The sequence below is a fragment of the Bufo bufo genome, chromosome 5 (genome assembly GCF_905171765.1).
Source record: "Bufo bufo chromosome 5, aBufBuf1.1, whole genome shotgun sequence".
Lineage (NCBI taxonomy): Eukaryota > Metazoa > Chordata > Amphibia > Anura > Bufonidae > Bufo > Bufo bufo.
The window spans coordinates 88618213-88632696 of record NC_053393.1 but is presented as its reverse complement, the minus strand read 5'-3'; the positions used below and the strand labels follow the sequence as shown (position 1 = coordinate 88632696).

The 14484-nt window shown below is 46.2% G+C and overlaps 1 protein-coding gene across 1 annotated transcript in view; it reads right to left on the bottom strand.

Annotated features, from left to right (window-relative positions):
• Positions 1–14484, bottom strand: part of CNGB3 (cyclic nucleotide gated channel subunit beta 3) — a 286679-nt gene that overhangs the window by 100646 nt on the left and 171549 nt on the right. Inside the window, exon 10 of the mRNA XM_040433859.1 lies at positions 13194–13316. Within this exon, the coding sequence (XP_040289793.1) occupies positions 13194–13316 (123 nt within the window). The remainder of the gene's footprint in view (positions 1–13193; positions 13317–14484) is intronic.

Genomic DNA, 14484 nt, shown 5'->3' with positions numbered 1-14484 from the left:
ATTGTGTGTGAAGTAAACACCAAGACTGCAAAGTAACGCATTGTTTTGTGCATTTGCCTCAAGTGTGAAAAAAACACTGAAGTTTTGCATTAAGAACTTGTCTTTTGCCTCTGTATTGCGTCCGCTTACCCTATCTACCAGAGCGAAACCCTACAATTGGTGGAGGATGCGGGAAAGCGCAGTGAGGCAGGTGTGATCACCGAAGTATTGTTGTTTTTCATTTTTGCTCCGGGCACGGTTGTATGTCTTGCATTAAACCCGCTAAATTTCAACCCGAGACCCTTGACAAAATGGAGGCCATAATGAAGGCTCTTGTGGAGGCTAACCAGCAGCAGTGAGAAACCAACCTGCAACAACAGGAGGCCAACAGGCAGCTATTACAACACGTGATGGCTATAAAGACGGCAGGAACATCCTAAAGCGTCCATGATGTCCAGAAAGCGGTCCGTGCAGCGATTCCCAAGATGACACCCTTAGATGACGTCGAAACCTACCTGGCGATGTACGAGAAGGTGGCCACAAGGGAGAAACTACCCTGAGAGCAGTGGGCTGAGGTCGTCGCTCCGTTCCTAGCATCCGATTGTCAGCGGGTGAATTTCGACTTGCTGGACGATCAAGCGGCCGACTACCAGAAAGTAAAGGGTGAGATTCTGGCAAGACTGGGGGTGAATGTGTTAGTCCGGGCCCAGCGGGTACACCAGTGGGGGTTTAACCTGGCTGAGCCCTTGAGACCCCAGTATTATGACTTATTTCACCTCTTGCAAAAGTGGCTACAGCCTGATGTGCTAAGTCCCACGGCTATGCTGGATCGACTATTAGCTGATATGTTCTGGAGGGCTTTGCCACCCCCTCTCCAGCTCGGCCAGGTGTCTCCTGGCAATGGCCTGGAGATGGTACACCTGGTGGAACGCTATGAGGCTACTAAGAATCTACAGGTTTTTTTTTTTTGGGAGGGGGCAGTCAAACACCGGAAATCTCCACCCCAGGCAAGGAGATTTGAGCCGATGAAACCCACCCGGGATGTACCCACTATGGGCCCGGCTCCGTTAGTCTGCTGCCAGTGTCAGGAGCTTGGCCATATAAGGGCTGACTGTCCTCATTGGGTTGAGCCCATGGACACTAAGGCCCCTTTTACACGGGCGAGATTTCCGCACGGGTGCAATGCGTGAGGTGAACACATTGCACCCGCACTGAATCTGGACCCATTTATTTCTATCGGGCTGTGCACATGAGCGGTGATTTTTACGCATCACTTGTGCGTTGCGTGAAAATCGCAGCATGCTCCTCTTTGTGCGTTTTTCACGTAACGCAGGCCCCATAGAAATGAATGGGGTTGCGTGAAAATCGCAAGCATCCGCAAGCAAGTGCGGATGCGGTGCGATTTTCACGCACGGTTGCTAGGTGACGATCAGGATGGGGACCCGATCATTATTATTTTCCCTTATAACATGGTTATAAGGGAAAATAATAGCATTCTGAATACAGAATGGATAATACAATAGCGCTGGAGGGGTTAAAAAAAATATTATAATAATTTAACTCACCTTAATCCACTTGTTCGCGCAGCCGGCATCTCTTCTGTTTTGTTGTGTGAGGAATAGGACCTTTAATGACGTCCCTACGTTCATCACATGGTCCGTCACATGATCCATCACCATGGTGATAGATCATGTGACAGACCATGTGATGAGCGTAGTGACGTCATCAAAGGTCCTATTCCTCACACAACAAGACAGAAGAGATGCCGGCTGCGCAAACAAGTGGATTAAGGTGAGTTAAATTATTTTTTATTTATTTTTTAACCCCTCCAGCCCTATTGTACTATGCATTCTGTATTCAGAATGCTATTATTTTCCCTTATAACCATGTTATAAGGGAAAATAATACAATCTACACAACCTTGAACCCAAACCTGAACTTCTGTGAAGAAGTTCGGGTCTGGGTACCACATTCAGTTTTTTATCACGCGCGTGCAAAACGCATTGCACCCGCGCAATAAAAACTTAACAATAGAACGCAATCGCAGTCAAAACTGGTTGCAATTGGGTACCTACTCGCGCAGGTTTGCCGCAATTGCCCGGGACGCATCCCGACCTAATCCGGACACGCTCCTCTGCAAGGGGCCTAATTGTGGTTACCGTCAGTCGCTATATGCCAGGAAACTGTGTGCAGCAGGTACCCCAGAATCTCTAGACCACTTGTGCCAGATGGAAGTGGGAGACACTGAAGCCGAGGCGCTGCTGGATTCAGGGAGCCTGGTGACCCTAGTAAGGGCTACCCTAGTGCGGTCCACTGAGTATACTGGCTGGAAAGTCGGGGTCATGTGCATCCATGGAGACTTAAAAGACTACCCCACCTCGCTGGTGTTTTTAACCACGGTAGCCGGCAGGTGGACCCACGAGGTGGCAGTCGCCACAAATCTACAATACGAACTCATAATAGGGAGAAACTTTCTTGGCTTCCCAGCCCTACGGCCGGTTGTGAGAGTTACTGATACCAGTGAGTCAGGGGTAAACTCCGGAGATTGGCCTTGTTCAGGAGGAAGGCCAGAACCCTGGGAACCTGAGGCTGAAGCGCCAGCAGTAGGGGGTGACCACCACTTCGGTGGAAGAGGGGGAGACAACCCCGCTGAGTGTAATGGTGGGAGACGTGGAGGACTTGCCACAGGGTCCTGAGTTGTCAGACCTCAACGTCTCTAGGGAAAATTTCGGTACAGCACAACACCAGGTCCCAATCCTATCCCGAGCCTGGGAGAATGTGGTAATAATTGATGGTGAACCACAACAACCTGGGGTCTAGTCGATGTTTACCCGTTTTGTGGTTCATCAGAATATGCTATATCCGGTAAACCAGCTGCGGAGTGAACATATTGAACAGTTGGTGGTGCCCAGGGCCGGCGTCATAACCCGGCATCCCCGGGCAAGTGCCAGGGCCCAATGCTCCTGGGGGGGCCCACTGAGCTGCTATGAGCACTTCCATCAATACAGATGGAAGCTCTCACTGCTGTCATTTCACTTACGCAGTACCCCTTTGGTGGGCCCTCTGAGTCACATGGGTCCAGCTGCTGCAGAGACTCAGAACACGCCCCCTCTACACAGGACACGCCCCTTCTACACAGGACACGCTGCCTGAGGAGAGAGACCGCAGGGCTGGAGCAGAAGTGTGAAGACAGTCTGTGAGTAAGTCTGCAGTGTGACTGTCTCTTCTCTGTGGAACAGAAGGAAGGGGGAATCTTCGATCTGCTGCTTCATTCTATTTAGTGGTTTTACTGTTTCATTAAGCAGTTTGTCTCCATGACACCTGCCCCCCCCCCATATCCTGTCCTATCTCATCCTCATGGAGCCCCTGCTGTCTCCTTTCCTGCCTCATGTATCCAGAGCTCCTGTCCCACCCTCCTATCTCCTATTGCTGCCCTGCACAGACCTCCTGCCACTGCTTCCTATATGAATCCCCCTCAGAGCCCCCTCCACCTACTTGATGTGTCCACCCCTCCTGTCCATCCAGGGCCCCTGTCTCACTCCTCTGCCTCTCATTATGGTGGCATCTGAACCACATTCACCATAAGGACCTTCTAACGTCACAGGGTCAAGTGACTGTGCCCCTTTATACCCTGCATTGTGCCCTTTCACCACACCCTGTGCAGTGCCCATAGTCATTCCCTGTACTGTGCCCTCTTATACCCTTTTATCCGGTCACTGTATGGTGGTTTTATCATTGTATGGCGGTGTTATCACTATATGGCGGTGGTATCCAATAACTGCATGGCCATAACTGTATCCCTTTCCCTGCCCACACCACTTTTTTTAGACCTGGCACGAGCGAGAAAAGATACAGATTGCGGTGTTAAGGACCTTTGCGCCACAATCTGTGTCAGATATACGCCTAATATAGACGTATTTCTATATAATAAATGACCCCCTAATTGTATTATTATTCGAGGTAGGGTTAATATCTTTATATTACAGTCCTCATCCCTGACCACCAGGATCAGGTAGCGATCTGTCAGTACATGGCGGCCTCCCCTCTCCGCCACACTGCTCCGCTGTGTACTTGTGCTTATTCTGACACTAGGGCTGGGTTCACATCCTATTTGTGCCATCCATTTAATGTATACCAAAAATGTATGCGTTAACAGATGCCTCAGACTGATGCCGTACAGTGGCGTCGGTTCACCATACAGTTCCATGGTAAAAAAACATACGTTAACGTATGCATTTTTTACTTGACTCTGCAGGATACAAAAACATGGAGTGCTGCACATTTGTATACATCAAACAGATAGGAAAAACGTGATGTGAACACACATTGGGGGGGGTAAGGCGCGTACTAAAATTTGCTGTGGGGCCCAGTCAGTTCTAGCTACATCACTGCACATCTCCTTCTCTCCTCCAGACCCGGCCCAGGGGTGATGTTATGAAGTGTGTCTCACTGCTGCAGCGGAGGAGAGAAGGAGCGCAGGGAGCTGTGGTTAGTGAATGACAGGACCGCCGGCTTCCCTGCGCTCCAGCAATGATAGGTATGTGAGGGGACCACTGGGGGGTCATTACACTGTGAGGGCCCCTTACACAGTATAATGACTCCCAGCGCCCCCCATTTAGTATAATGATCCCCATTGACCCTCCATTTAGTATAATGACCACCAGAGCCCCCATTCAATATAATGACCCCCAGTGCCCCCTCCATACAGTATAACCCCCAGTGTGGGGGCGACTGGGGGTCATTATTCTGAATGGAGGGCCACTGTGGGGTCATTATACTGTGAGGGCCCTTTACATAGTATAATGACACCCAGTGTCCCCCATTTAGTATAATGATCCCCAATGACCCTCCATTCAGTATAATGACCCCCAGAGCCCACTCCATACAGTATTCCCCCAGTGTGGGGGCGACTGGGGGTTATTATTCTGAATGCAGGGCCACTGGGGGTCATTATACAGTGGGGGGAGGGGGGAATTGGGGGTTCATTATACTGTGTGAAGGGCCACTAGTGGTCATTATACTGCATAGGGGCCACTGGGGGTCATTATACCGTGTGGGAGCCACAGGGGGACATGTAAATGTAAAAAAATGGGGGCTAGGTGGCCAGTACCCTACGAAGTAATCGAAAAAGTTGGAGAGGTAAACTACAAGGTACACCAGCCAGGGTGGTGAAAGCCAGAGCAGGTGTACCATGTGAATTTACTCAAACCATAGAAAGATAGGGAAACCTGTACAGTATAGAAGAAAGCCCGCGGTCGGGTTTTCTAGTAGAAGAGGTACTGGCCCCTCTGTATGATGCAAGAGAGGCAGCTGCCACAGTAAAAATTGCTGACAGCCTCTCCTCTAAACAGACTCAGGAGGCCAGGGAGTTCGTTAGTCGGAACACGGATGTGTTCTTGGACCTCCCTGGACGCACTTCCATAATCCAGCATGACATTGCCACTGAGCCTCAGGCAAAAGTCTGATTTAAACCATACCGGGTACCCGAGGCTCGGCGACAAGCCATATCGGAGGAGATGCAGCTAATGTTGCAGCTAGACGTCATTGAGGAGTCAAAAAGTGAGTGGACCAGTCCTATAGTATTGATACCTAAGACGGACGGGATGTTGCGGTTTAGTAACGACTTTCGAAAACTTAACGAGGTTTCCAAATTCGATGCGTATCCCATGCCCTGGGTGGATGAGTTCATCTAGAGGTTAGGACAAGCGCAGTATTTTTTAGTTTTGGACCTCACGAAAGGGTACTGGCAGGTGCCCTTAACGGAGGCTGCCAAAGAGAAAACTGCCATCATCACGCCTGAGGGGCTGTATCAATATAAGGTCTGCATGGTGCCCCCGCCACTTTTCAGTGACTAATGGACATCGTGCTTCGTCCACATCGTCGGTACGCTTCGGCTTACCTGGACGATATTGCTGTCCACAGTACCGACTGGGAAGGTCACCTACCCAAAGTGCAGGCCGTAATGGACTCCCTTCGGAAGGCTGGACTAACCGCTAACCCAAAAAAAATGTGCGATAGGGTCAGGCGGAAGAGGCTTTTTCCGCTTTTAATTTGGCCCTGTGCAGGTCCCCGGTTTTGGTGACTCCCAACTTCAAAAAGGAATTTATAGTACAGACCGATGCCTCCGAAGTAGGCCTCAGTGCAGTACTCTCTCAGGAAGTCAACGGGGAGGAGCATCCCATTGTCTCTCTGTTATTATTTGTTGGGGAGAAAATTCCGCCTGGTGACTGACCACTCCCCTCTCAAGTGGATGAGCCAGGCCAAACACAGAAATGCTAGGGTCACCAGATGGTTCCTTTCCCTACAGAACTTTAAATTTACAATGGAACACAGGGCAGGCCGGTTGCAGGGAAACGCGGATGCCCTGTCCCGAGTACATTGTCTGGCGAGTGTTCACCCCCTCAGGGTTGAACAAAGGAAGGGGGGGTATGTGACGCAGTGAGGGGAATGGTCTGGAAAAACAGGTATTTTCCTCCCAGCATGTGCTGTTGGGCTGATTTGCAGCCAGATGGGGTCAAATACCGGACTGGATTTGAATTGCCGGTCCGGGTTTTTGGCAGCACCTGGCTGTCCTTAAATAGGCAGCTGGGCTCAGCAGCAGGATCTCTGTGTTGGGATCTGAGGCTTGGTGCCAAGTTGGAGGGCTAAAACCCATGGGCTGAGGAAACAGGCCCCCTAAAGCCAGCCATGGACTGCTGGAGGCAGAACTGACATCAAGGTGACTTGTCTTATATGAACTTTCCAATTTCTGCAAAGTAACACCAGGCATTTGCCTCATGTCTGAATAAAAACACTGAAGTTTTGTGTTAAGAAATTATCTTTTGCCTCTGTACTGCCTCCGCTTACCCTATCTACCAGAGTGAAACCCCACACAGTAAATGGCGGCCTCCCCTCTCTTCCCTGCTGCTCTGCTGTGTACTAGTCCTTATTCTTGCACTAAGGCTGGGTTCACATCACATTTTTGCCATCCGTTCACCATACAGTTCCATTGTAAAAAAACATATATGTTAACATATGAATTTTTTATTGTTCTCTGCAGTATACAAAAACCTCCCTCCATTCAGTATAATGACCCCCAGAGCCCCCATTCAATATAATGACCCCCAGTGCCCCCTCCATACAGTATAACCCCCAGTGTGGGGGTCACTGGGGGTCATTATTCTGAATGGGGGGCGACTGGGGGTAATTATTCTGAACGGAGGGCCACTGTGGGGTCATTATACTGAAGGGCCACTGGGGGTCATTATACTGTATGGGAGCCACAGGGGGACATATAAATGTAAAAAAATGCCTCAAGGGGGCCCACTGGGATTTATCGCCCAACTGGAGCCGTCCGCTATAATTGCCCTAAAAACAAAACCCCCGAAAAACAATTTTTTTTTTTAAAGTATTATATGTACCCTGAAATAATGGCATTATTTAAAAAAAATCTACTTGTCCTGCAAAAAACAAGCCATTATATGACTAGTGGATGAAAAAAATGAAAAAGTTATGGCTCTCTGAATGTGAGGATGAAAAAATTGAAAAAAAAATAATCGCTTGGTCACTAAGGCCACACAGACTTGGTAGTTACAGGTCAATATTATGGCGGATAGGTGCAATCTTGTGGAATCTTATACAACTTGTATTTTAAAATCTTGGCTTATTCTGAGCTTAGGTGGTCATTGGGTAGCCCCTCCTATTTGATTCCTATGCCCAGAGTGAACATAGATTTAGATCAATAAATGACAGATAATATTAAATCTATTCCTGCTAAACTATATATTAAAGGGGTTATGAAGGTTTCAAAAATTTATGGCTGTAAATTAGTAGGACTCTTGGGACTCCCACCAGTCAGCTGATAGAAGGAGCCATAGGGCTACCAATATTGATGGCCTAAGGATAATTCATCAACTCTTTAAACCTGATTAACCTGTTTACTCTGCTCTTCTCATTCTTCTCTACAACAAGCTGTTGGCAGACAGGACAGCATCTACCAACATTCCCATTAAAGAGTATTTCAATCTAAACACCTCCACCATTTTATATATCATTACGTTCTGCTCTTTTTTGTAATACGTATGGTTACATTTTAATTCCATGTTATGTTTACAATTTTCTTTTTGTTAAAGTTTTACTAGAGTGAAATTGTAAAAAAATAAAAAATGTCTTAATTTTTTTATTTTTCCGAGATTCTCACTATAATTAAGTGTTGAAATGGTTTGTAATTTATTGTATTTATTTATTCCTATATAATCTGTTGCCCAAGAGTTCTTAAAAGATGTTTGGGGGACCTTAAAACTTTTTTACGGTATAATCGTCTACTGTGAACGGGGCAACCATAGGAGCCCCAGATACATGGAAATACGGCCCTCTATAGTGACATAGTTGAGCAGTGATTGATTTTTAAGCTTTACATTGCTACAAAACATAGCAAATTATGCATCCAATGTTTAAGGGAAGCTAAGTGACAACCCCACTGCTGACCACCCCCACTGCTAGTTGCTGCCTGCCAATTGGCTCATGCCATTGCTCTTAAGTTGTCATCTTGTCATGGTCCATACAGGCTTTGACTGAAACCTAGTTACAGACAGTGGGGGATCCCCAAAGTGATGGCGGTAAGGTATGTAAAACTTTGGGGAGATGTAAAACTTGGTGGGACTGGCCAAAAGCAGCGTGTGATACTTTTATGTCCAATGATTCCTGGGAATCTGACTGGGTTTCTTTGGCACCAACATTAAGACTGGTTCTAAAGGGATTGTCTCACTAAGACTTCTCTCCATATGCCCCGGGCATAATAGAAAGTGGTCTACAGTTACTGGTACTACATTTCCCCTGAGTGGCCGCTGCCAGTTAAATGTATGTTTGGTGACATCTTCTCCAAGCAATGCCAGCTAATTGCCAGGGGGTTCAAAAGCCAGAGGCACATAGATCAGCTGTCACTGAGTTGGCTTCATTACAAAAAGTGGTTTTCATCGCAAACGTTTTTCTTCCTTAGCTCTGTTGCCAATGGGCTCGCAATGTACTGTATTCCCAACCAATAGGGAAAAACATTCTCCAACCTTTGAATACTGCCATAGCTGATAGGTTCAACCATGACTTGTTAAAAAAAAAAGTTAGGGTAAAAAGAATGGGACACATTTATTAAGACCGGCGTTTTAGCCGCCAGTCTTAATAAAGCCCTGCACTGGCCGTGGATCCACTGCAGGCACCGGCCTCTTCATAACTTCGACAGATCCTCCGCCACTTGTAAATGTAAGACAGCTTCTGAGTGGTCTTACATTTAGACCATTCTCTACGCCTAAAACAAGCGTAGAAAATGGTAACTGTTAGGGGCCAGCTGGCCCGTCTACTTGCCCGCACATGTAGCGTAAACTTTTTTAGACCTGGCATGAGTGGGGAGAAGTCGCACATTGCTGCTCAGAGAACCATTGCGCCGAAATCTGCGCCAGAAATACACCTAATTTAGCCATATTTATGGTTAATAAATGACCCCCAATGTAAGTACAAAAATGTTGTGATGGCTGACAAGTCATAGGAAAATATCTCTCCTTTAGGAAGTATAAACACAATACTGTATATAACCAGAGATCATCAAATCCTATCAAAACAAGGGATCTTAAAGAGGACCTTTCACCAGAATAAAGACTCTAAACTGACTATACAGACGTGTAGAGCGGCGCCCAGGGATCCCCCTGCACTTACTGTTATCCCAGGGCGCCGCTCCGTTCGCCCGGTATAGGCTCCGGTATCTTCATAGTTAGGCTCCACCCAGGGGAACCTGCCGGCGTCAGCTGTATGCTGTAGCGCTCAGCTCATAGCCAGACTATAACCGGAGAACGGAGCGGCGCCCGGGGATAACAGTAAGTGCAGGGGGATCCCTGGGCGCCGCTCTACACGTCTGTATAGTCAGTTTAGAGGCTTTATTCTGGTGAAAGGTCCTCTTTAAAGTAGAATGCGCTCTTGATAATAAATCTGTTTTAGCTCCTAGATGATGCTGATGATTGGGAAGCACTGTGATTAAAAATGTTTTAGAGAAGGATAAGCTGAGCAGATTGATATGTAGTTTTATGGGAAAAGAAAAAACTTGTAATGTAAATCATTGCTATTTCTGTGCTTGGTAGTCCTACTTTCTAATTGACAGCTAACAAGAGAGAGAGGACAGGAATTTCTTTTACGTCATACATAACGGAACACAACAGAACTGTTATTTATGCCGATAGAAATGTATTAGGATGGAGCAAAATGGAATGCCTCTTAAGGAGTTAAGTTTTGCATTCCATCCTTAAATTCTGTTATAACCCTGCTATAATGGAACAGTATAATAGAATTAGGAACGCTGATTTTAACCCATCTCAAGGGCTTATGCACCCAACCGTGGCCATATTGTGGCCCGCATACAGCGGGTCCACAATGCACGGGCACCGGCCGTATGCACCCCGCATCACGGATGGGGACCCGGGAGATGCGGTGCGGAACGGAAGCACGGATCTGAAGCCCATGGAAGCATTACGGAGTGCTTCCATGATGTTTCTGTCCGTTCTATTTTATTACGGTGCAGACGGATCACGGATCCATTAAAGTTGAATGTTCTCGACCTGTCCCGGCCGCCACACGGATGTTGCCCGACCATTGGGGACCGCAAATTGCGCTCCCCAATGCACGGAATGGCCGCACAAAGGCCGTGTGCATGAGCCCTAAGGCAAACACAGCAGCAATATGAGCACTGCATTACTTTCACACAGAGAGATTGGCAGAGATGTCTTCCTGCCTCTTAAACATGTGTATGTAGCAAAGGTAGAAAAAAGCTAAGCCAGCCTCTGCAACTAGTTCTTTATGGACAAAAGCCTTGAAACAAAAATGCAGATGAGGACAACATTTCTTGTTGCAAGGCCTTAGGCCCCTTTCACACGGGCGAGAATTCCACGCGGGTGCAATGTGTGAGGTGAACACATTGCACCCGCACTGAATCCGGACCCATTCATTTCTATGGGGCTGTGCACATGAGCAGTGATTTTCACGCACAAGCTCTAAATTGTGCGTTTTTCACGCAACGCAGGCCCCATAGAAGTGAATGGGGCTGCGTGAAAATCGCAAGCATCCGCAAGCAAGTGCGGGATGGGGACCCAATCTTTATTATTTTCCCTTATAACATGGTTATAAGGGAAAATAATAGCATTCTTAATACAGAATGCTTAGTAAATTAGGGATGGAGGGGTTAAAAAATAAAATAAAAATTAAACTCACCTCATCCACTTGTTCGTGCTGCCCAGCTCATCTCCTTTCTTCTTCTTTGAGGACCTGGGAGGGAAAGGACCCTTGGTGACGTCACTGCCCTCATCACATGGTCCATCACCATTCTTCAGTGAAGAAGTCCGGGTTTGGGTCTGGGTACCACATTCAGTTTTTTCTCACGCGCCTGCAAAATGCATTGCACTTGCGTGGAAAAAACTGAAGAACGCAATGCAATCGCATACAAAACTCACCCCACTCGCAGGCAAAATCTCACGATTTCCGGCGACGCACCCGCATCCTATCCGGCCCTCACATGCGACGCCCATGTGAAAGAGGTCTTAGAGGGAGAAACTCTGGGTGGGTACTATTTCTATTATGGAGACCAGTTTATATCAGTCAGAAGGTATCTGGTATTGTATTTTTACTCCACAATATTTCTGGACTATATTGGGGGTCATTTACATAGGAGTAGTTTTTGACCAACATTTACGTCTGTTTCCAGCCTTAAATGTTGGTAAATTTGTTGGGTCCGAAGTTCCTGACCCAGCCCGACTCCCGACACCTACCTACCACACCCTCAACCTTCCTCAGTGTCAAAAGTAGTGTAAAAATTACCATGCAACAAAATATTGTCACACAGGTGTTTAAAAAGTTGCATAAAGGCAGTCGTGCAAAACTTTACCTAAAAAACTGACGTACAAATGTTTGTAAATTACCCCATTGATTGTATGTTGGGGAGGCAGGTTTGTTGACTGCCTGGTACATTGTACCCCATCTTTGATGATTCTCTCTGGTTATTACCTCATATTATGACTGCAGTGCACCTTGTATACCTTATTTATCTCCTGCTGGCTACCTGGACATATTTTTTGATATGTCTAGGTGTGGATTCTTTTATTTATGTATTTTTCAATACGAGTATTAATACAATTAGGTTTCATATTTCTTTCTAACTGGTTTCTAACTCTTTTTGGAGTAATTTTTTTTAATATTTGCATTTATGGAAGTGATATTGCTGGCCTTCTTTTGTGTGTTTTTATGTATCAATCTGCTCAGGTCCTCCTGCTCTATAACATACTATCTGCAGATTACACAGCCCTTTTCATGCTGATAGATCCCCTTTTTCATGGTGACAGATCCCCTGTATAGATGCACCACTGCATATGGGCTTGAGCACTTCCTGCTTTTTAATACCACGCCAATCTGTAGTTTGTATATTTAATTTTTGGGAGGTGTAGAAACTCCTAGTCTGAATTTGCCTTTATTTCCATCCACAGGCAACATTCTGGTGCACATGTGAGGCCCGGGCTATATCAGCCAGTCTTGGGTGGGGCTCAGAGCTCTCTGCCTCCTCCCATTGTATGTATGGTCACATGCTGGAGGTTACTGGGAGATTGCTGTGAGTCCGACCTTGCGCTCCTGTAATTCGCCCACTGGCTCCTAGTATTGCCCATACGGCTCAGGTAGGTGAGTGTTAGGACCCGAGCTACTTATGAAACCTTGGCGCGGTGCTCGGTCTCAGACATGTCGTCCAAGTAGGATATGTTGGCTAATCTCTCAATTTTACACCAGTATGAGGGTTAGTAAGACCGCAGTGTGCACCTGTCTTTGTTTTTGTTATATTATGGTGACAGATTCCCTTTAAAACAATTTTAAATTCCATTGTAAGCATCATGGTGCATGTCACATGGATCTACTTTCTAAAATTCCCATGATACCTTGGGTTTATAAATAATACACCTCATCGTGGATCATTCCATCATTTCTATTGTCTTTGTGTCATTTGTCGAGCTAATGAAATAACAAACTGTCAGCTCTGGTAAATGACAAGCAGTTATATGGGTGGCTGCTGAATATGACCTTTTGTGATAACATATTAGCATCGACTGTTCCTTGTGCCAAGCACATCACCCTACTAAAGATAGCCTCTAAAAGGTTTCTTGAACCATTCCATACATCAATCTGAACATTTGCCAAGTATAAGGATAAACAGAACGTACATGTTGCCGTTTCCATCGTATACCCATTTGGTGCTGCCAATGCCTTCGTAAGTGGAAGCCCAGTAGTAAATGCAGGCATTAATATGAAGGATGAACAGTAGGTAACCGGTTGTTCTGATAACTCTGTGAAGGAAATAACATGATACTTGATGGGGGTAATAATATGTTTAATAAGTAGTAATAATAATATTTGCAAAAGGTTAAGACATTAGTATTAAAAAGAAAACATGTGATATAATATTTTATTTTGTAATTTTTATTTTGTCAGGATCGGCTGACTATGTATTAAGGGTACTTTCACACTCGCGTTTTTCTTTTCTGGTCTTGAGTTCCATCCTAGGGGCCCAATACCGGGAAAAAACTGATCAGTTTTATCCTAATGCATTCTGAATGGAGAGCATTCCGTTCAGTATGCATCAGGATGTCTTCAGTTCGGTCCGTCTTACGTTTTTTTTGGCCGGAGAAAATACCGCAGCATGCTGCATTTTTCTCTCCGGCCAAAAATCCTGAACACTTGCTGGAATGCCGGATCATTAATTTCAATTGAAATGTATTAGTGCCGCATTGACGGATCCGTTCTTCCGGTCCGCGCATGCGCAGACCTTTAAATCTGTGAAAAAAATAAATACCGGATCTGCTTTTCTGGATGACACCGGAGAGACGGATCCGTCTGACAAATGCATCCGTTTGCGTCCAGCTTGCCTGCCGGAATCCTCTGACGCAATTGTGAAAGTAGCCCTAAGGGTTGACCAGGCTGTACTTCATTACAACACATCTCCAGAGGTTTGAACAGAGTATGTGGGAGGAGGGACTGGAGCTGAAGGCGTGTAACAAACCGGTGCATCAAGGGTTCTGGCCGGCCCCTCGGTGCTCCAGTTAAGTAACTTGCATATAAATAAACATGAATTTTTCTCAGCAACGGCACCACAGAAAAGGTATTGTTTTTATTAGCAGGCTATATTCATGGTTTAATAGGGTTGATCATGCTGACAGATGCTCTTTAATAGGCTATACATCACGGTAACTAGGGTTTAGTTTGGCTGGCACGTCCAACATTTCTTCAATAATATTTGAACAACCATGTATAGGTAGAGATTTAGCTATGCCATCGAGCCCCCGAGGAGTCCTTGCAGATGATGGGAGTAGTAGTGGCCTTGGTGAGATGATGTGTCATTGTGTACTCCGACCAAGCCATTGCTCCATGGGGATTGGTGCAGTGGAAAGGTGGTATAAGGAATAAGGCCAGAAGAAGAAGAATAAAATTCTCTCTTTACTAACTGCAAAATAGAAG